Source organism: Larus michahellis, chromosome 2 (genome assembly GCF_964199755.1).
Source record: "Larus michahellis chromosome 2, bLarMic1.1, whole genome shotgun sequence".
In the NCBI taxonomy this organism is placed as follows: domain Eukaryota; kingdom Metazoa; phylum Chordata; class Aves; order Charadriiformes; family Laridae; genus Larus; species Larus michahellis.
The window spans coordinates 160,844,829-160,867,154 of NC_133897.1; the positions used below are offsets into that span (position 1 = coordinate 160,844,829).

The following is a 22,326-nucleotide window of genomic DNA, read 5'->3' on the forward strand; positions in this document are numbered from 1 at the left end:
TTCTTTAGTCAGATCAGTAAGGTTTTAAGCCATAAAGGACTGAAGGACTTAAATTTTAAGCCTTCTTCCCACCCAGAGATGGGAAGGTATCCAGACATACCTCCATAAGGAGATGTTATAAGAGAGGGCTGTCACATTTGATCAGCAACGTTCAGACCAAGGCTCAGTGTGGTGCAGACACTGACTTTTGCAAAGCTATGAGGGCAGGCAGACCACCGGCTTGCAGTAGCGATGGGACACACAAATAGCTCCTCTGGCGCTCAGCCTGTGAGCGCCCCGCAGCAGCCTCATGGGCATACGGACCACCTGCTTGCTCACGAGATGAGGCAAATGATTTGACTAAGGAAAGACCTGAATGGTTTAAAGAATCACCACAAGCAAGCAGAAGGATGAGTAGTGAAACCAGGACATCTGATATATTACTCCAGCAGAAAGGGAAGGGAAACAGCAGTTACAGAAAGACAGTCACCTACATCAATATCCCATACAAAGTGGAGAAAAGAAGGGTTTGGTTATGGTTTTGTTGGTGTTTGTTTGTTTTGAGGGTTTTTTGTTTGATTGTTTGGGTTTTTTTCTGTATTTTGTTGACAAAAAATATTCCCACCAGCATAGAAGTGTAACCCAAGAAAAGTTCTATCTCGGGAAGTTATAATTAATTGCTAAAGTTTTAACTGGATGATAAAGTGTGAGAAAGCAATATAAGTGGTTGTTATAAACTTTCATACATTGTGCGTATTTTGTGGTTTTAAAATAATTCCACTTTTAAAATTCTTTTAGCTGCAATTCTCTGGTATTTTTCACAGGTATAAAATGAGTTTCATTTTCTTTTTATCCCCCCCCCCTTTTTTTTTTTTTAATTCTGGTATTCCATGGCTGTAAGAAACAACCACTTCATTTTTGTGGTTACTACTTTTTCTTTTTTTTAATTTTTCTTTTACTTCCCCAGAATAGCCGACTTTTTCCCCCGATAGCACCGAGAATCAGTTTTAAGTGACGAAATGTATCTCAAAACATTTGTCAAGAGCTAATGCTCTCCACAGACTCCCTAGTTTTCAAAGGCCATCTGCTCCTGTAAAACCCCGTGCTGGTAGGCATGTGAAGAACAGTAATATTCATTTCATATGGGTGTTGTCAACCATAACTGTCAAAGAGCATTGTGGTCAGTCAGCCCATGGCTTGTGGTCTCACAGATGGGCCTAAAATAAGCTCTGCTGAACCAAGATAGCTACCCAAACAGTGCCTTTCATAATCATACTGGTTAAATATAGCAACATGTTTTTATGCTTCTCTGACACTGTTCTTTCTTGCCATCAGTCATTCTTTTTTTTGCCTACCAAGTCTGAAGGAGCAGCTACTGTTTCAGATTCACTAGACCGAGAAATGAAACCTCCTACTTCCGCAGCAGATACGTTAGTGTGTGCTCGTGTAGTTGTGGATCTATAAACACCCAAAGCGTGTGCTGAGTCTTCAGGCACATGTAGAATGAGAAGTGGTGATATACATGTATATATAATATGGCCTTGAGGAATCATAAAGAGATATCTTGCAGTAAGGGGTCCCGTTTTCTGCCTGACCCTCTTGAACCGCTTGTGCTCCTTCCAGCTACTGCTCACCCCACCTTCCAGTCCCACTTTTTGGGTCAATGGAAGCTTGGATGGTTTGGGCATATTCGTTTCGCTCACACCTTTGTATTGCAATACCTGGTGATAAATTGATCATTGAACTATCTCATTGCACTCTTCTTTGTTAACATTTCTTTCCCAGACATACAGCTGCACTATAGTGCATTGGTGACCTCAATGCACCATACTGATGAGCCCTACCAGAGGCCCTGCAGGATGTCTCCAAAAGTGGTCTCTTACCTCTTCCAGCTCTGGAATTCTACCCCAAAAAATCACACATACACAAATGCAGAAACGATATTACTGTTCTTTAACTCAGGAAATACATAAGTCCTTTTACAAGATACCATCGCAACCTAGTGGTGTCAGAGATGGAACTTTATACTATTACAAGCCTGGGCCCCCATAAACTAGACTAAAACGGAATTGGTTTTTTTGCCAGGATACTCCTTATGTGTCAGATTCTGTTTATTTAGTATCAATACCATTGTTCAACACTTCATAAAACATACATTTTACTGAATTCTAAGCTGTACTGGGTTTATAGAGGGTGAATGTGGTTTCCCTCAGCGCACTTGAAGGCAGAGATATGCGTTTGGAAGATTTAAAGAAGCCTATCAATATTGAGAGGTCTGCTGGTTGTGGAGTTTTTATCTTTCCTTTTCTCTTTTATGTGACTGTGTCTGTTCCCTGCTCCTCCTTTTTTATCAGTGACCAGTTTATCACATGTCCCATCATAAACATGGCCAGTCACTGGGCTGCTGCTTCCAGAGGAAACGTCTTCATGTACCACGTACCTGAGAGCTCCTCACAGAGCAGGTAAGGAGATGTATTTTATTATGTTGCTTGGATTTAGAGTTTGCAAAACAACTGCTGTCTGTATGGACAGCCTTTGGAGTAGATGGAGTATGAACAGTTCGGATTAGCAAAGGATTATTATTACAAATAATCTAACAGATTATTTCTCTCTCTTGGCTAAATAGGAATGCTGTTTCTGAACTGAGGCACTTCAAGTTAGGTGTCTAAATTAAGTTTCCCTTTTCCAATTTACCCACCTTTTCCAGTTCCATATAGCCTTTTAGTTTTCTCCTCTATATCTGATCAATCTCCCAGAAAGAACCAGAATGAGGTCTAAACCACCGGGAGTCCACAGCTCTCAAGACAGATGGGGTAACACATTCTAGGGATTCGACACTAATTTAACACTGCCCGCTTTTGAAGTCAGTGCAGTTGTACCACAGTTACACTGCCTGGCCTTCAGTGTGGACAGAGCCTGGGATTTATTCCTTCCTGCCCCAGCACCGTGACTTGTGATCAGCTGGCAAACTGTCTCAGGGGAAGAAAAATCATTTTGAACACAGGCATTTGCAGACTCAAGCTCTCTGTCATCCTTCGTGTTAGAAGCTTGCCTGAAGATTTTTCAGCAGGGGAAGCTGTATCATATTTTAGACAGAAAGGTATAAATGCCTATGCAACATGCAAATGCCTTGTTCCCTTGGGCACAGAACAAGCTGGTAGACAGAGGCCATTAAGATGACCTTCCCTGTTTTTTTTGTGAGACCCAGCCCCTTCCAGAAGTCAGGATGAGACACTGAGGTTTGCAGGCAGTGGCTGGCGCTTGGGCTGCTACGTGACACACCACAGTAGCTCCTGGTGCCTTGCTCTCAAAGGCTGAGTGATCAGAAACTGCTGTGACAGTAGCCCCTCCTGTCCCCCGGAGCCACACGTTAGGGCAGCAAAGCACACAGGGATGCTTATCTTCTAGATCTTTCTTTATGGGGGCTCAGGGGAGGGATGGCGGGTTCCTACTGACACCATTTGATGCTGTGAAGCTCCCTGCAAGCTACACAGGTTTTTTTCCTTTCCTGATAGCATAGTAAAAAACCTTTTGAAAGAAACCACCAAGATCTAGGTTACAGATGAAGGCCATTATGCTGCGGTAACACAGCTCTCTTTCTTTTTAGCTGGGAAGAAGTTAATCCTCAGGGAGCCGTTATTTCGCTGGCAGCTCCAGCGGGAATGTTCACAGTTTCGCTACTCATAGGCTCCGATAAGTGACTTTTACAAGGCTTCAAACAGGGACAATCTACGGTATGCCAAAAATCCAGCCACACAAAGAGAAAAGATGTGTTCTTAAATTAGCTAGCAAGTTTTCTCTTGCTTTGGAGAATGGTAGTGGCCCAGTCGTCTACGACAAGATCTTATTTGAAAGTAGATGAAATAGTATTTCTACAACTTAGAGTCTCTGGCTTTGAGGCAGCAATTTTGGACTGATGAGAATTTCCTTTTCTATCCAGACCTATTTAAGATTTCTCTTGCGCTCGTGTAATTAGCCCTCCTCGCACTCTTCAGAGCAGAAATGTAGCACTTAGCTACACATTTAATAATATTTATGTTGTCAGTGGTCTTCTGAGGTAATTACTTTAAATTTTAGTAGAAAACTTATTATTTCACTTTTTCATAACCCTCTTGAAAGGAACAAACAAAGCCAGTAGGCTGTCTGAAACTTGTGGGAATGTGAGGCAGAGGCTCAAATGCCTTGGGCTAAGCCACTTGTAAGGAGAAATGGCCTAAACTGGTATGCTGCATTTACATTCTTACTCCTTTTGTCTTTATTTATGCGTAAGTACCATGTTGTTTATGTTGCAAAGGCAAGCATTTAAACAGAAACTACAGAATTCATCTTGTCCGTGTACTGAAAGATCTCATTTGACACTATGACATGACTATTTATGAAGTTATACCCTTGTTTTCCCAAAGGACCTCACACTAGGTCCTTTGCTGAATACACTGTGAGTTTTTTGTTTAAACATTGTTGTCTTTCATTCCTAAGTGGATCCTTCCTTATTCTGCATCCCATTTTTGCCATGTGACCTCCCTTTCTCGCCCTTCCTACAGCATTTCCCCCTCCATCTAGTATAAGTGCACTGCAGGCTGTCCAGCAGCCTCACTGCATGCCAATGATGCGATGTCAAGGGTAGAAGCTTCACATGGGAGAGTGGCCTGAACTGCTAAAAACTATGAGAAGCTGTCATTAATCTGAAACCAGCAAAATGCAGTGTTTGGGAATGTTATTGGTGATTTGCCCTGCCAGGTTAAAACCAATGATGCACATGAAAGAGTCTTCAAGTAGAATACACTAACTAATCTTAGGGAAAGATCTTGCAACCATGTCACGAACTCCCAAGGGACTTTCCTAACCATTGGAGTAATTAGTCCTGCCAGTTCTCGAGTTCCTCTTTCAAAATTGTGACTCTCAGGAGGAGCAGCAGAGGCAGATACTCTGCTGAGTAACCTCCAGCTTAGGCTGGAAGGTAGGATGTGTGGGTTTGAACTTGCTCAGCAGAAGTAAGAATTTAATCGGGGACCCTGAAAACACCCTAGCTATTAAATTCCTGAACAGAATCATAGAATTATAGAATCACAGAATGGTTTGGGTTGGAAGGGACCTTAAATATCGTCTAGTTCAACCCTCCTGCCCTGAGCTGGGACACCTCCCACTAGACCAGCTCGCTCAAAGCCCCATCCAGCCTGGCCTTGAACACTTCCATGGATTGGGCATCCCAAACAGAAGAAACCTGTTACAGCCATTTCTTTGTCTTAATGAACGCAATATCCAACAGTATGTTTTGCATATAGTAGGCATGCATGGGATATTCTGTGAGTACACATACAGGATCTGATCCCTCTCAGTGCATTGTAGTTGGAGGAACGCCTCATTAGATATTTCCACTCACTCATAGGCATTTGACAGAAAAATGATTTCTCAGCCCATTTGATATTGAATCACATCTGGGTTTTCTGACGTACATACCTCCCCTTGTAAAAACAGAAACTTCTATAGTATTATGTCCATGGGGTAACATTAGAGATAAAATAATGATTTTTTTGTCTTTGGTGTCTAAATTCTTCCTAAGATGTTATTTTACACAGGATATGGACCTTTCCCCCTTTGTGTTTGTTATCTGTATCATAAAGATGATGATGGTAATATATATTATCTGTCATAACTACTAATAGCTACATCACAGGGGTACTGGAAAGAGTACATTAAAACACTATTGTGTTCAGATAACTACAAATATGGAAGACTACTTAGTCTTAGATAAAATACTGTGGCTGGGGAAATGGCGATTCACTAATTAAGATAAGGCACAGCAACACATTCTCCAATTCCAACTCTGTCATGCCTTTCCTCCTTTACGTGTGTCTCCCAAAATGTGTAACAGAAGAGAGGGTTAAAATGCAGAGATGAAAAAGTACTGGTATTTCCTCTTGTTTCACATGGAGCAGTCCCTTAATAACTCACAGCAAGATAAACAAGACGGAGGAAGAAGTCAGCCAGTAAAGACAGACCCAACTGCAATGATGCAAAGTAGACAAAAAGTTATTAAACAGGGAGGAATTTTTACCAGTACAAGTCAATTAGCAAAAGTTTTTCTCACAACTGGGTGTTTCTAAAATGTATACACATACATACACTCAAGCATGCATAGATACAGGAGCAGGATTAAAAATGCAATGCTAAACTGATGTCTATGACATATGTGGAAAATCACGTAAACCGATTAACTGACAGTTTTCATATGGATGAATGGATCTTGCAGAGACCAAACTAATATCTCCTTCCACGTGGTAGCATTCTCCTGAGCTTGGCGTGACACCGAGTCTGCTTTAGTCTTCAATTCCCATTTGAATAAGGAGCGGGATACATAGCCAACTCCCGCATTAATGATCCATGGTAAGAATATATACATAACCCAGATGCCATTTGCTCACTGTCTTTTTGAGAACACTTAGGCTTTGGAGTAAACATTTATTCTAAACAATGTGGGAGGAATGTGACTGCTCAGCATTGCCTGGGATTTAGTGGGGAGGGCTGGAGCATAGCTTTAGCTACAGTAAAGAAATATGTGATAGGAGAAGTATGTTTTTACAAGGATAATATTATTAACTGTACAAAGATTTGCCTCGTTAACCCTTCAAGAGGTTTCTGGGTGATTTTTGCATATTATACGAAGTAGCAGTGCTTGCCACACCGGCATAGTTTCCAAGTCACACTGTGGTGACAAATGTGCTGTCTTAAAGACGGTGGATAAAAATCAGTGCTCTGCTCACTGAGGGGGCAGATCGTCAGCTGCAGCAGGATGGCAAAGCATCATTGTTGTCATTGAAGGGGTTGAAGCTGAGACTTAATGAGACTTTGTCTTATAGTCATTAACATTAGCATAATAATTGTCACAAAAGCTATTGTTAACTGTTGTGCACTGGACAGATTCATCCAAGATTAATGAGCTGATGTCTGTTTTGAGCCATTTTAGTTGGGGCTTCAGTTTACCTCCTGACTATGCACTCATGTGTACGTTGGTGTGAGTTGTTAAAAGACTGCTCCGTGCCAATGCTCACATAGTTGGCTGGATTTTGGTGACACTTTTTATGATTCCTGTAACTTTAGACGAGAACTCCTGACTGATAAAAAAAAGCAAATGTTTGTGTATAAACCCATTCAACTATGCGAAATATTTTAATTTTCTATTTATTATATATGCTGTGCTAATTCTGGCTGTTCTTAATGTCCCTCTAATTAAAGGAGATTTTTCCACTCTTTTGATTTTGTAATAATCATGTCCTTGTCCACCACTTGTTGTCCACTTGAGGCTCTCCCCCTGACTGTAGCTGTTAGTCCATGAGTACCATGGAAAACCATGAGTGGTTGGGGGGCCACAGTGTGAACTGGGTGCTGTGGAGGCAGACAGAAAGTTATGTCTCTGGGCTTCAAAGAAACTCGTCTAAATACAGAGGGCAGATAAGGCACTGGCGAGGTGGTAATAAGAATTGCAAGATGCACGTTGCATCCATAGCTGGGCAGGAACCACAATCACCTTAGGTAGCTACATACACTTGCTGCAACAACAGCTTGTCATTTTTCTCTGTGAAGTTGTACTCCCAATCATCTTCTAAAAGTTATTGTTTTGCTCTTGTTGAAATTGCCTCTCGTCCCTCCAGCCTTATCCATTGCGTTATGCCAGCTGCAGCTATGAAAACACTCTCCCGCTGACTCAACCACATCACGCCATTCTCAAGTCTTTAGACAGTTTCTGTGTTGCTAAAGGCTTAAGGTCTAGACAATTTGTTTTTTCTTCCCACGGAATGGGAATGCTTAGGGGCCTTTATCATTCAGTAGATTTTTCCAATCTTGGAAATTAGCCATAAATATGCAAAATCAAAGTACCAAGCTAAAAAAAAGCAGAAATCAGCTTTAAGGGAACCAAAATTCAGCTAAAAGACTCAGAAAAGTACAAAACAATTTTTGGAACTGTATGTGCTGTACTGGGACAGGCTGTTCCCACAAAGTGTAATTTAGAAGAAAAGCACAAAGGACATGTATCTAGAGAGAACTTCCTTGGTGCTCTGGTGTCTTTGGATGGACACGTTACCTTTTCAAGGAAATGCACCCATTCGTTCGGCTCAGGAGTAGGCATATTGAACACATTCCTGTCCACCAAAGATGTACTCAAGTGTCAACATGCCTATTACTAGATATTTAATACAGTAATTCCCTGACAAAATTCTGTAATCTGTGTTATTTAGGAGTCCTGACAAGATAATAAAAGTGCTTTCTTCCTGCATTAAGATCTATGTTTGTTTTGGTTTTTTTTTTAAATTAATGTGAACTTTCAGGATCTTGAATTTATTATCTGTTACTTCAGTTTTATTTTCTTCAATTGGCACAGCTAAAATGCAAAGTAGAACATTGCGTGTATTGGGAGTAACCCAAGTGGAAAAGACACAGCAAACTCCAGGATACTTTTGAAAGTCACATGTATCTATAGGGCTTTTTTGGTACAAAGGTGGATAAACTTGGCAGTTTAATCCCGTTAGGAGTTAAGCTTTTTCCATATGTCCTGATTTTCCTGAAAAGAAGAAAGAAAGAAAAATGTTCATCTGTTTTTCACATGCTTTCCCCCATTTCTTTGGCAGGACTTTGTAATGTGAGGAGACACAATGAGCCAAACGCATCCCTAGAACTACAGAGGTCACACCAGGCCTTATATTGGATCATTAAATTTCTATAAATATCCAGCTCTCCTTTGATTATTTTTTTTTCTCCCTGCAATTATGTACCATTTCCTTTTCTGAGATATGTGGATATATATAATATTTTTAAAAATTATTTTTGCTTATGATTGAAATGAACATTTCAGTCCAGGCAGGGTGCAGTGTTGGTAGGCTGTTCTTCTCCCATGACATGGATGAGATGGTGCCTGTTAACAGCTTCGAATATTTGACCCCCTTCTGGAAATCTGGTACTAATATGAAGAGAGTGTAGATGTCTGCAAACAACCACATTTAGTATTTCCAACATTTCCTGCAGAAATTAATTTTAAATCCATTTATTGAAAACAAAAACAGAATGGGGCCACAAGATCATGCAGGCAGTGGCATTTCATATATAGAGTCATAGAATAGTTTGGGTTGGAAGGGACCTTTAAAGCACATCTAGTCCAACCCCCCTGCAATGAGCAGGGACATCTTCATCTAGATCAGGCTGCTCAGAGTGCCATCGAACCTGACCTAGAATGTTCCCAGGAAAGTGGCATCTACCACCTCTATGGGCAACCTGGGCCAGTGTTTCACCACCTTGATTGTAAAAAATTTCTTCCTTATATCCTCTTCTCCAGGGACATGGCTGTTATGAAATCCTATCTTGACTCAAATCAGCAAGAGGTTTATCACCAACTCTATGGGTCTGGGTTTCATCTATGTTCAATCCAATCAGTATGTAAATGACCTATTGTCACCAAAGCCAAGTGACAGTGGATAAGAGTTTTGTTTTGTTTTCCTAGTTCCTAGTGATAGGCCTATCCTTGCCAATGGGATACCAATCAGGGTCTTGAGTATGAGGCTAGGAACTCAAAGCCACGATCCCATCTCTAACATGGACCCTTTCACACAACTGTTAGAATGAGCTCATAAAAGTTTACATTTAAAGGATTAATGTAGCAGATCACCAGTATCTGCTAAACTCAGTGACTAACATTAGTTTGAGATGTCTCAGACAGTCATTGTAGCTGAAACAAAATGAATAGATCTCTCTATTTCATCTCCTGAAGAGGCTGGGTTGCAATGCTCTAGCTAAGCCAAAAGCTTTGTGCAGAAATTGAAGAAAGAAGGAGTTGCCCAGTAGACCATTTATGACTAATGATGCTGCTGTCCCCAGTAGGATGGGCCTGGGAACTTAAGCCTCTGAAGTTCTCTGCTTAGATTTTTGCTCAGCCTAGCTTACTGGGCTATGCCTGGCTTCATATCACACAGCGTAATGGCCAATATCTCTAGTCAAAGCTGGGGGAGACTGAAGAGCATTTGAGCATCGAGGGTTTTCAGGCTTGGGCTTGAGAAATATGGCTGCTAGACTATATTGGTTCCAAGTTCATCATTCATCAAAAAACAAACCAAACCAACCAAACAAACAAACAAACCAACCCCCCAAACCCAGAATGCTAAACCAGTATCCCTTGCGAAAAAGGGGGTGCTTGTGTCATAAAATGGACAGTAGGTTGAGTACATAAAATTGAATTAAAAGGAGTATGAAGAAAATCGGTTAAAATAGTTTGTATTCATGAAGACAGAATGAATTTTGGAGTGAAAATGTCAATTAAATTCTTCCCACATACTATTGAAGATGTGGTGTCAGGTTTTTCAGCAGGTTTAAATTTCCATTTGTATTGGAACTCTTTCCTAACTATCAGTAAAAAATTTTAAAGCACAAAACCAAAAGGAAACTCTTGGCCACACATTAGTTTCTAGTTCTAGACCATATATATTAGAAAAGTGTTCTGTTAATAGTTATCTGTGCTTTATGAGGACTAAAATACATATAATTATTGGTCAACACAGCTAAAAAGATTGATAAATATTCCTTTGGTATGTTCACTAATGACAAACTGATTCTTCTTCAACTTGGTTTTTCATCCTGAGTAATTTACTGGTAACTCTGGCTGAACTCTAGCTAGAGTTATGTTTATCTTGTTATTTTAAAATTCAAATGATTGAATAGCAGTGGGAAGTTTGGTATATTGGTGTTGTATAGGATGTCATTTGAATTTTGAGTTAATTTACATTGGCTTCTATCTGGATGTGGCGTTTTAAAAAAGAAGCCAAAGCTGCATTAAGCCAACTAAGAATAGAAGCCGTGACTCAAAAGGCTTTGAGATTAGTTGAAACGGTTACATTAGGAGAATAAGGACTATTTTTAAATAAAAGGGAAAAAAAAAAAAGAGAACTGTTAGACCATAGTCAGTCATTAATCATCAAAATGAGTTTCCAGTATGAAATAATTAGCCAGATCTAGAACAAGGACAAAGTTCAAAATGAGATATATGTCCTAATTTACAACGGATCACAGTGTGAGGTCTCTGCAGCCCCAGTTCTAACTTGTGCATTCTCTCATAACGTAGAATAGCATGGTAGTCTGCCAGGTCATATTCTTCTGTTCAGACTGCCATGACTATGGGTAGCCATTAATGAAAATTCCATTCTGCAAACAAAATTTTTGAGTATTTCTGGGTTGGGGGAGTGTTGAGTTTTGTTTTTTGCTGGGTTTTTTCTTGTTTTTCTTTTTTCTTCTTTTTTTTTTTTTTACTATTCGAAAAACTTGTGGTTAAGATATTAACTTCAACTGTTGGAAAACTGGGTTTACATCTATACTCTGTTTGATTTGGAACAAGACTTTGAACCTAATCAACAGAATCTGGGTATTTTTGTTCTAAATTCTGACCTTCTCATCTTTTACTCTTCCCTGTTGAAGCTGTTCTTTGTATGCGAAAGTAGCCACAGTCCTATAGAGAGAACAATGGAGTATCTGATGGCTAAGAAATCCCTTTCTCTCTTACTTGGAAACATTTAAATGGAAACTCCATCTCAGGCTTAAGGAAAATTTTCTCAGAACCAATACCTTCCCAATTAAATGGGTTGGCACTGTGTAATGAAAATTCCCAGCAAGTGATATTTCAGGGTCTGCTGTTAAATCGTTGGCTATGAATGGCACAAAGTTTCTGCTTTTAACACCTGTTTTTCTGTAAACTGGATAACTCAACTCCAGTAGTGCCTCCTTCTGAAGTGAAGTAATAATTCTCCAAGGGGAGCTCATTTTAGTGTGAACAAAGTGGTAGGGTCTGGCTCCTAGCTGCCCCATGGCTCAAATTACCAGTCTGTCATACTGTCACGTAAGAAGAGCTATGAATAAGTTTCTAAAAATGCTGACATCTTAAAAAGAAAAGGTATACACAGAAGACCTGAAGCAGCAATACCTTTGCATGAAGTACTAGTCCCTTGAAGTCACCAAATCCAAGCTTTCATCCTTACATATAACTGTTATTAAAATAACAGATCTGTTCCTTGAAAAGGGATTTCTGTAGGGGAAGTTAGCTGCTATTAGTATGTCTTCCTAAAAAAGACTTTAAAAATCCCTTTTGCCCTTGTCTCTGCGGTTCTCCCTGTTATCAAACTGTCCTCTGAAGTCCAACAGTTGCTGGGCTCTGCATTTCCCCATTTAGAACTGATGCTGTTGAGCCACGATATGGCACCCTGGGGTTCTAGGAGTGGAGTCTGGAGCAGCTCAGGAAATAAAAAACTCCCCATAGAGCTAGCAGTGTACAACAGCAAAGCTGTTCTTTGCTTATCTGTCACTCCTCTTTCTCCCACTCCGCTTTTCTTCTGGTGAAAACAGTGTTACTACCCGCTGCTACCCTGAGACTGTTCAGACCTCTTACAAGACTCCAAAATCCTTGTTTGGGTGTTTCTGGCTATTTTTCACTCCTCTCTGGCAGCAAATGGTCATGATCAGAGTTTGAGGGAGGAGACAGAAATGTTCCCCTGGTATTTTCCATCTATCTGCCATCTAGATGCTTCACAGTCGTCTTTACTGCTGTTCTGTGCATGTATATATGTGCCTCTTTCCCCTCTTAACCTTACGTTTTCTTTCTTATCCTCTTACTATTGGTACTCACTGGCCAGGGTGTGGTAGCATCAACCAGAAACATTGAAGGCAGCCCACGACATTGTAGAGTTTTGTACCACTTTATGTCTCTGTATCAAACCCATTACAGTTGCACAAATAATTTCAATCCTAACAACATCTCTGTTTAGGAGTTTGCTGAATTTTAGTTTGGGCTGTGACCTTAACAGATTTCACCTCTAGAAACATGAGGGTTGAGAACAAAGTCTCCTTTTGGGGGAAACCCTCAGTCCCAGCCCACTCGTTTTAGATTTAGAGCTAAGTTCACCTCTGCCATGCCTTCCCTAAATGGGTACATTTGTCCCTTCATAGCATCTCAACTAATTTCATGTCTTCTATTCTATTCAAAAGTGACTCTATTGAAAAGAAAATAGCTCCTGTAAGTTTATAGTACCTTTGCTGCAATACTGACACTAAACATTCTGTAATATACTGGGCCAAGCAAATTATTTTTAAAGCAAAATTATTAAACTATGATCTTGCTTAATCCTTTTATAAACATGTGGGGAAGAAAAATATGCTTTAATCTTGTTTCAGTTCTACATTTTTTTGGTGAATAATCTGTGAATAATTCACTTTCCAGATGCAAAGTATTACTGAGGTATTATGATAAGACTAAGGAAAATACAACCAAAGATGTATTTCATTTAGAGGGTTGTGTGTTTGTTTTTCAAAATAGGGGCTTTTGTGCCACCAGTCATAAAATGTAAAGGAGCCATCTTGCTTTCAGCCCACCTGCCCATAATGGTTTGAACTACAAGCCTTGTTCCATTAGAGGCAGTATCAGGGTCATATTAATGCTACTGCTTTTCATGTCCAAAGATAAAATAGTTTCAGTTGTGCCACCTTTTGACAACAACCTCTGCAGACACTGCAGATGAAATCTTGCTGAGTAGATCTGGGATTTGTTTATTCCTGCCTCACAGACATCTGTTCCTTTTCCCAGGTCCCCTGATGCTGTCTGCCTTCATGCAGTATTTAACCAAGTCAAAAAGACCTTTGTCTAAATATGGGATACAGAAAATGCAATCAGACCATACCAGAAATCTCTCCTTCTGAGCTGTCATTCAAAGCTGTGTTGAGAATAGTTTAGTTATAATTTTATTAGTAAAAGTTGGCCACTGTTTTTCTGCAGAACTTGAATATCTTGAGTTCTGTAACCTTTGATACTAAGTCCTGTGAGTGTTGTTGTCTTGCCTGGCCAGTCTTGTCTCTGAATTGTTGAAATGTTCCTTATTATACGTGTTAATTATTACATGGAATGAAACAACAATTGCTCTTTCTTAAATCTGATCTAGGTGATTATCTCAAGCTGTTTTGACTTGACTGGTACATAAAGCTTGGGGAGAACAGACTATATGAACCAGAACCACACATCCAGCAGAGAAATTAGATTAAAACTATGTCTAACAGAAATCTTCATAAACATCTCCTATTACATCTTTCCTTATCCAAAGATTTGGGGCAGAGTCCTGGCCCCAATGAAGTCAATGGAAAAACTCCAATTGCTGTTAAGAAGGGCCAGAATTTTATTCCAAGTCTGTGAAATAAACCATAATTAACCTTCCTTTATGGCTGCCAGATTCCATGTCATCACCTGCTTCCACTTTCTGAATTTAATTTTAGTGGAAATCTGTACAAAACTTGAGGCATTTAAGGAATAGCCAAGTGGCTTCTCCCTCTATCACTTTCTCTTATATGCCCAGTTACTTTAGAAAATGTGCCCTGCTGTCTTCCACAATTTCCTCTTGTAAGAAATGTTAAAGACCCTGCATTAACTTAATGGCAAATTCTCCTTGTTATTGCTTGCTCTTCTTTTATGTTGTGATTTCAAGAAGCCCCACAGTTCACCACACTCTAATTAATGGTCATTAATTATTTAAAACTTTGCTTTACTCTCCGAATTAAATTAGATCCCTTTCTCCCCCAAATAAATAAATGATGGTTTTAATTATCTTTATATAAATATTTTTTTTTTAGTTCAGGTCAGGAGCTCTTGCTGGATGTTCAGTATGCATTTGGACTGCCATTCTACCCAAAGTATGAAGAACAATTTACTCTGGAAGAAAAAAGCCTTTCCTTGCAAATTATGCAGTATATCTCCAATTTTGTAAACTCTGGGTAAGTATATGATATTTAAGAATTGCCACAATTAGGGAGGGGGCAAGGAGTAGAGGGAATGTAGTTCAGATTCTGCCCTCACTCAAGTAGCCTCCATTTCCTCCAGGAATTTGTAATCCTACAGAGGGGGCTTTGGTCAACACTGTTGGAAACTCATGGCCAAGTTGTCAAGCAGATACCAAAGATCTGTAGTATGACACTTAGCTAGAAGTAATAGGAATTTTATCTCCATGGAGCAGCTGCAAATTCTACTTAAATATGGGGGGCTACAAAGACCTTGGTGTTGTTTCCAGAACTTAGTTCTAGGACCGCACTTTTGAAGTCTCTAGGCTAAGCATTCCCTTATTCCCAGAGGAAAGGGGAAAGAATATGAAGAGACAGTGCAACCTTTATGAATTATGCCGAAAATAACCCTCAGCTTTACTGTGCTGTGGCCATGCTCAAGAATGAGGAGCATCTCTGGAAAGCTAGTGTGGGAACTGTGATTTTATGTGCTTTTTAGAGCACCTTGGGTTGTTTTGGGACTGAGGGTTGTTGAGAGTGTTCATAAACCTGTGCCTATACAGGTTTCATGTACTTGTTCCTTAGGAAGTGAACCAGACTAACAAGTTACTGTCAGCTGAGACACCAGTCTGGACTGAATTTGAACCCTTCTGGTCAGAGCGGCTGGATACATGTTTCCTTGACCTAGCTGATCTCCTTCTGCATTTTACTGTTCGTGTCATTTTTTTCTGATGATTCTTTCTCCCATTCCCCTAGAAATCCAAACTACCCTCATAGTTTCTCAAGAAAAATGTCAGAGGTGATGCCCCCCTGGCCTATGTATCTGCCAAATGATGGTGGTGATAACTACAAGGAGTTCACTGTTTCCTTGCCGACTCTTAAAGGATTGAAAAAAGCAGACTGTTCCTTTTGGTCTGATTATATCAGAAGATTGAGAGCATCCACAGGTGAGCAGAATGTTTCCTGTCATTAAATTAAACTTAAACTCTTTGTTTAATATTTTCCTCTGACTGTGGTCCTGTTATGTTAGTGTGGAAAATTACTTTTCATAGATTGCATTGTGAAAGGTACATAGTTAAGTCTCTCCTGACACTGAAAGGATGCAACACTAAACAAATTTATTTTATAGCAGATAGCGTGTAATAAAGTTTCATTGTTCTGGAGTTAGAGCTAGAGAAATCTTCCTGCAGTGGTGATAGAAGATATGATGAAGCTATATCTTCTAATAGCTTGCTCTCTATTTGCAATCATAACATAGACTTTGACTAAACTGGAAGACTAGCTATACAGGCCTCTTTTGTCTACTGGAAGCACCTAACATGAGAATGTTGAGAGTCATATGACTTAGGAGGAACACAGTAACTTCTATCCACTGTAAAGTTGTAACTGAGACTTTGGGTATATCTCACTATGGATCCTGCATGCTTTGACCTCACACCAGATAAGTTTCTTTGGGTTCTTTAATAGCTGTACTGGTTATGCCCCATGTATTTCTCCTTTGTCTCCATAAATTTCCATGCAGCTGTGAGATTCCTTCAATTTTTTCTTACTGCTTATGACAGTAAGATCAACTCTGTGGAGATTTCAATCTGCTGCTCTGTCCTGAACACTCAGTTTATTCTGGTAAATAAAATCCCCTTCATGTCTGTGTATCTTGTAAAAAAATTTGGATAGCCTCAAGAAAAACAAACAAAACTATCCCTTTCTGGCAGGCAGAGATGTTTTGAATTATTCTTGGAGGCCTGCAAGCTTACAGGTGTTTTTTATGTCCTAAGGACTCATCTTCACAGTGAACACAGTCCAGGCCCTCTGCTTTGGGGGGAAGTTGCACTTCTGGGAACAAAATGTACTCTTCAAGACACTAAGCCACCCAGGCTATCTATGCCTGACAGACCACCTCAAATGGACTGAGGTTGACGTCTGAGTGACACAAAGTATAGTGTCTCAGAATCATTAAGTTGGTGGTTCTGATACAAACACCAACAAACATCAATTTACTTGTTCAAAAGACAGCCTGCATCATTACTCGTGATCTTTCTTCAAAAGCAGACTCAAGATTTTGCTATAGGCCTTTTCATCAGTTTCCTGGTATCCTTCAATGTCTTTCAAGCTCTCTCTGATGGCTTTCTGCTGGTCAAGATATTCCTAATTTGCAAATCTTAATTCTGGGAGTTAATTTTGGGACTTCATCTCGCAGCATTATGACTGTGTAATGCCAGACTGAGCTGAACTCACAGCTCTGGCGGAACAGCTGTTGACCGAGCACCACGGACAGAGGCTATTCCCAGCACTTACAGAAAATCCCCCCAAAAGGTGGGAAAATATCTACCAGGGCAGATTGGTTTTGAGATAGAGAAGGTTTAAAACCATCCAAACTGGCATAAGAACACAACAACATTCATGTATGGGTCAGTCCAATGGTCTGCCTAGCCCTCATCAGTGGCCAAAACCAAAATCATAGAATTACAAAATGGTTTGGGTTGGAAGGGACCTTAAATACCATGTAGTTCCAAACCCCCTGCCCTGGGCAGGGACACCTCCCACTAGACCAGGTTGCTCAAAGCCCCGTCCAGCCTGGGCATCCACAACTTCACTGGGCAACCTGTGCCAGTGCCTTACCACTCTCATAGTGAAGAATTTCTTCCTAATATGTAATCTAAATCTACCCTCTTTCAGTTTAAATCCATTACCCCTCCCTGATACAGTCCCCCATAAAGAGTCCCTCCCCATCTCTCCTGTAGCCCCTTTTAGGTACTAGAGGGCTGCTATAAGGTCTCCCCGGCGCCTTTTCTTCTCCAGCCTGAACAACCCCAACTCTCTCAGCCTGTCCTCACAGCAGAGGTGCTTCATCCCTCTGATCATTTTTTTGGCCCTCCTCTGGACCCACTCCAACAGGTCCATGTCTTTCCTGTGCTGAGGGCTTCAGAGCCAGATGCAGTGCACCAGGTGGGGTCTCACGAGAGAGGTGTCGTGTTAAACATACTTGAATGTTAAATATAAAAATTGAGAGAGGGAGAGAAAAACACACTGAAAGAGTAACTTAACTCAGCCCTGGAATACTAAAACTTCTCATATGACTTCTACTTAAGTAGGCAAAAAATCAAACCCATTTCTCCTCCAGACCTCAGCATGGGATGGTTACTTACAGGTACTCGTGCTGAGGGTCTCTTGATAACAATCTGAGCGCACCTCCTTGTGAAAAAAGATTCATAATATTCATCAGTTCAGCTAGAAGGACTCTATGAACTTCAGATGATGATGGCTGAACACCTTCAATTTCTTTCTGAGAGCAGGTTGTGCCAAAATTCATGGCAAAGCAGTGTCAGTCCATTAGTACAAGGTCATCACTTGCATTGCTCCCAAAAATACACTCTGCAGGAACGGACAAATGAGACCGTAGAATGTGTTCAATGAAAAGAACTGAACTATTATTTTTTTTAAGTCCCTAAGCATCATGTTGCTGCTTGGTTGGTGTGCCTCCTTGCACCAGAATTAGCTTGCTTTACCTACCATCAGAGCTGAAGCTCTCCATCTCTGTTCTTACCTGACCGCTTCAGACTCTGTTCCTGGAGTGCTGCCAGGCTGCCATATGGGATTCTGGTGTGAAGTTGGATGCTAGGTTTGAGAGAGCATTGCTGCAAACCATTTTTGGATGGTGTACCTTGCACTCCATCCTGAGGGGGAACTATTTGTCAGTCAACTACTGTGAGATCCAGTCTAACACATACTTTGTGGAAAAAAGAGAAGTTTCCTGCCTTTTAATAATTATAGATCTTCATGATAGTGTTTTTGGATTGTATGATACACTGTTTGTTCTGACTGCTGAGTATCAGTTGTTGTGCATTGCAGTTTGTGGCCTCATGCCAAGTAGATGGAGTTTACAAGTGTGTCAGCAAGAGGCATCACTAATGAAACAATCCATTTTTCACATCAAAGTTCAAAGCTGTAGGTGCAATCTCAACCAACTGTGATGAATCCTATTTTGTCCACCTCACCTCTTCCTCCAAATTGATATCTTTCCAGTTTCATGTATCATCTGTGATCTATAAGCAAAAAAACAATCAACATATTTACATATTTCAGTAAAATGGAGAAGAACTGGACAAACCAGCGATCATAAAATCTAACTGCAACTGGCTTTTCAAACTTTTTTCTTGATGCTTTGTTTACTGCCATGTGAAAGGTCTTGACTTAGAAATGTCAAATTAGGGATAACTAAAGGCTCAAAGCTCAATATCTTAGACCCTAGGTCTCAGTCCAACAGAAAACTGAGTTACTCCTAAACTCATACATTGCAGTTTCTGGAATAAAGCCTCTCATATTTAGAATCTCTTGTACAGCTGAAATTATATATCTTTTAGATTATTCATTGCTGGATCTAGAAGCTACTGTGTATATATCCAGCTTAACTGCTACCTGTAGTTTTCTTTCCATTTAGTAAAAATATTGTCCAAGTTGAAGTAGGTGTTTCATTTTGTGATCAGACTGCAATATTTAATGACAGAATGTATCATTTGTTCCTGGCATATAATTGAAATGTATGTTGTCATAATTATTGAGCAGAAGTTGTGTCATAAATGCAATGATTCTTCATCGTATTTACCTGCCAGTGCCTTTACAAATTATCAAGGAAAATTTGAATCTGTTGCAGATGACCTATAAATCTGTTGAAGTTTTGTTTGAAACTAGTTTGTAAAGTTGGCATTTTGGGTGGCAGTTTACCTGAGGAATTATGAAAGTGTTGGTGCCTGAAAAGGTTGGGATTTAGTAAATGGAGTTCTCATGGTTGCATTTCAAAGACATACTTTATATTCTGAATCATGATGGTTTCCATGGGAAACATCAAAACGAGAAACAAGAAAAGTGGTCATTGTGGAAAAAAGCTGTCGATAGCTTTTTCCAGGGAATGTGTTAACAACTTGAAATTCAGTTAAAAACAGGAGCTCCAGAATGTTTATGCATATTCAGACAGTACGTCTGAATGCTAAAATTCCCCTTGCACAGTGTGGTGGACGGTGGTGCCCAACAGTGATTCCCTTTATTAAGAGGCCTCTCACTGCACCCCAAACAGGTGGACTTGGATCCAGTCTACATCTCTCTCTCATCTAACTGGTATCTAAACAGAACCAGTCCTTCTAAAATAAGTGCCTCTGTAAGCAGTGTTGCAACTGGGCAGAAGGAGATACCTTTAATGTCTCTAAAGTGAAATCTTGTCTGCCTAACTCATGTGCCTGAATTTAGACATTTAGGAATAATTTACATGGCCAAGTTAGCCTGACTGGACCCCACCTGTAGAAAATTCAATGGCTAGCAAAACTGAAGCCTTCTTCATTAGCTCTGAGACACCATGTGTAGCCTCACAAGAGTCCAAATAAAGCAACAGTGTTCATAGTTCAGACTTGAATCAAGACCGAATCAGGAATGTTGTGGTTAGCATTCGTCTTTTACCCATTCTATTCACACCTTCTTTTTGGAAATCTCCGCTAGAAAACAGACTCCTTTAGTATGAGGGACATCTGTGCAGCAATGGGAACACTCTGGCTAGGATACTTTAAATAAACACCGTCAGCACACTTTCTTGGTGTTGTTCGGGCAACTGCACTACTGAAATAGGGTGGAAGATTAAATCATAGAAGGTAAAGAATAAGGAAGAAGAGATATGTCAGAGGTAGGAGCCTGGGGCTTTACGTATTCCAGACAGACAAAAAAATAATGTTCCCACACTTCCTGCAGGTATCGGAAGATAATACAAAAAAGAGAACAAGTCTTGCACAAGTGGAGTGCAAGCTATTATGCATTCCAGTGGCAGTTTTTTAAAGCATGCTGAAAGCATGATACTTAATTACCACTAGATGATCTGCCATTAGCCTAAAGGATTTTGGAAATGGACCGCAAACTGAGAAAAGTAGCTTCCTGAACATTTATAGCTGCATAAAAAGGCTCTTAAGTGTCACTGACAAAGTGTATAACTTCTAGCTTGCTGCATCAAAGATATTACGTTTATTTTTATCTTAATTAAATTGTCTTTTCAGGAAGTGCAAGTAATGAAGAGCCATCTGCAGAAAACAGCCCTACTGATGCTCCCAGTGAAGGACTTACCTCCCGGGAGAGACAGCCGCTGGGAGACAAGGTGGCTTACAGCAGATAGATAGAAAATCACAGTGCTCTTGGATGGGTTTGTCACACAATTGTACATCCATGCAACTGTGTCACACCAGATGAACAAGTTGTTTCCTTTAGTTAACTTTCTGAACGAGTAAAGTAGACCTTTCAAGAAAGTAGTTTTTCAAGAAAATTGTTGAATATGACACAAAATAAGTCCTACAGCTATTATTTTAGGTCAAAAGAAACTGTAATTTGAAAAATGAAGTATCAATAAAAAGTGCAAAAAAACCCCAAAAGTATTTGGACTTTATTTCTTCCAACTACCCAAATGCCAACACACTGTGGTACCACCAGCCAGAAAAGGATGTACATTGAAACTCTTGAGAAGTCCCTCAGCTAATGAGGCTCACACTTGCTAGATGCCATATCTGACTTGTTCTTTTTTGTTACTCATCCTATCACAAGCTGCTGATAGGAGTGGGAGCTTTGGTTTGGCATTCTGGAGAAAATGAAAAAGCTTCAAAATGGGGAAGGGTTGGATCCAGGAAGAACAATATGAGAAAGGAATCAAAAGCGTGCATTGAGTGTGTTCCCGGGAAGTCAGGCACATGCACATGCTATATTCAGCTCATGATCACCTGTAAAAAGATGTATAAGACCACTTGGGTAAAGCACAACACACAACAGAGATAACACAAAGCATATGTTAATTAAGTTTAGAATATGTTGTCGTTTATCTTTTGTAAGGAGAAGGTGAGATACAGAATACTTTTGGAAGTGTAAGGAAAAGCGCATCATAGGGTATCTCCAATGGCTCTGAAGGTAGTTTAGGTTAGATTGTTATTTCATTGCTGGGATCATTTGGCAACAAATAATCCTCAATTTACAGTAAATCACACACATGTTCATGATACTTGAGAACAAAAAATGAAATCAAGACTTCCCTGAAACTAATAGCAAAATTTCCATGGATTTCAGTAGGACCCGCATTTCTTGTGCAGTGTTGAAATGATTTAATAAAACAACTCGTAAAGTTTTGTTTGCTGCCTGGGACCTTTGCCAGTGCATGAGCAGTTACTGCTGTCTGCCATGTATGCAGGTTTCCAAAGATTTTACCTAGCTAGAAGAAAAACTGTGTAATACTCATAGGTCTTATACTTACATCTTGTTCAACAAACAATAAATATAACAGACTCAAAAAGCTTGTTAACTGATTAAATATAAAAAAGTAAAGATGGGAAATCAAACTGTGTTTTCCATCGTTATCTTTACCTATGCTAGCTAACTGGTATTGAAAAAAAAAAATAGATTTAAGAACTTTTTTAAAAGCCCAGATCTTAATCATATAGCTCAACAGAGGATGCTTTCTTTGCAGTAACTGTAGATGCAACAGTTCCGATCCCTTGGCCAAGACTGGGTTTACTTTTTCCTCTTTTGAGACTGCTCCTGGAAATTGAT

General features: G+C 39.9%; 1 protein-coding gene across 1 annotated transcript in view; it reads left to right on the forward strand.

Annotated features, from left to right (window-relative positions):
• TG (thyroglobulin) overlaps positions 1–21,160 on the forward strand; it is a 159,463-nt gene extending 138,303 nt beyond the window's left edge. The window contains exons 45-48 of the mRNA XM_074577876.1: positions 2,334–2,441; positions 14,620–14,760; positions 15,520–15,710; positions 20,796–21,160. Coding sequence (XP_074433977.1) covers positions 2,334–2,441; positions 14,620–14,760; positions 15,520–15,710; positions 20,796–20,911 — 556 coding nt within the window. The 3' untranslated portion in view covers positions 20,912–21,160. The remainder of the gene's footprint in view (positions 1–2,333; positions 2,442–14,619; positions 14,761–15,519; positions 15,711–20,795) is intronic.
• Positions 21,161–22,326: the final 1,166 nt, after the last annotated feature.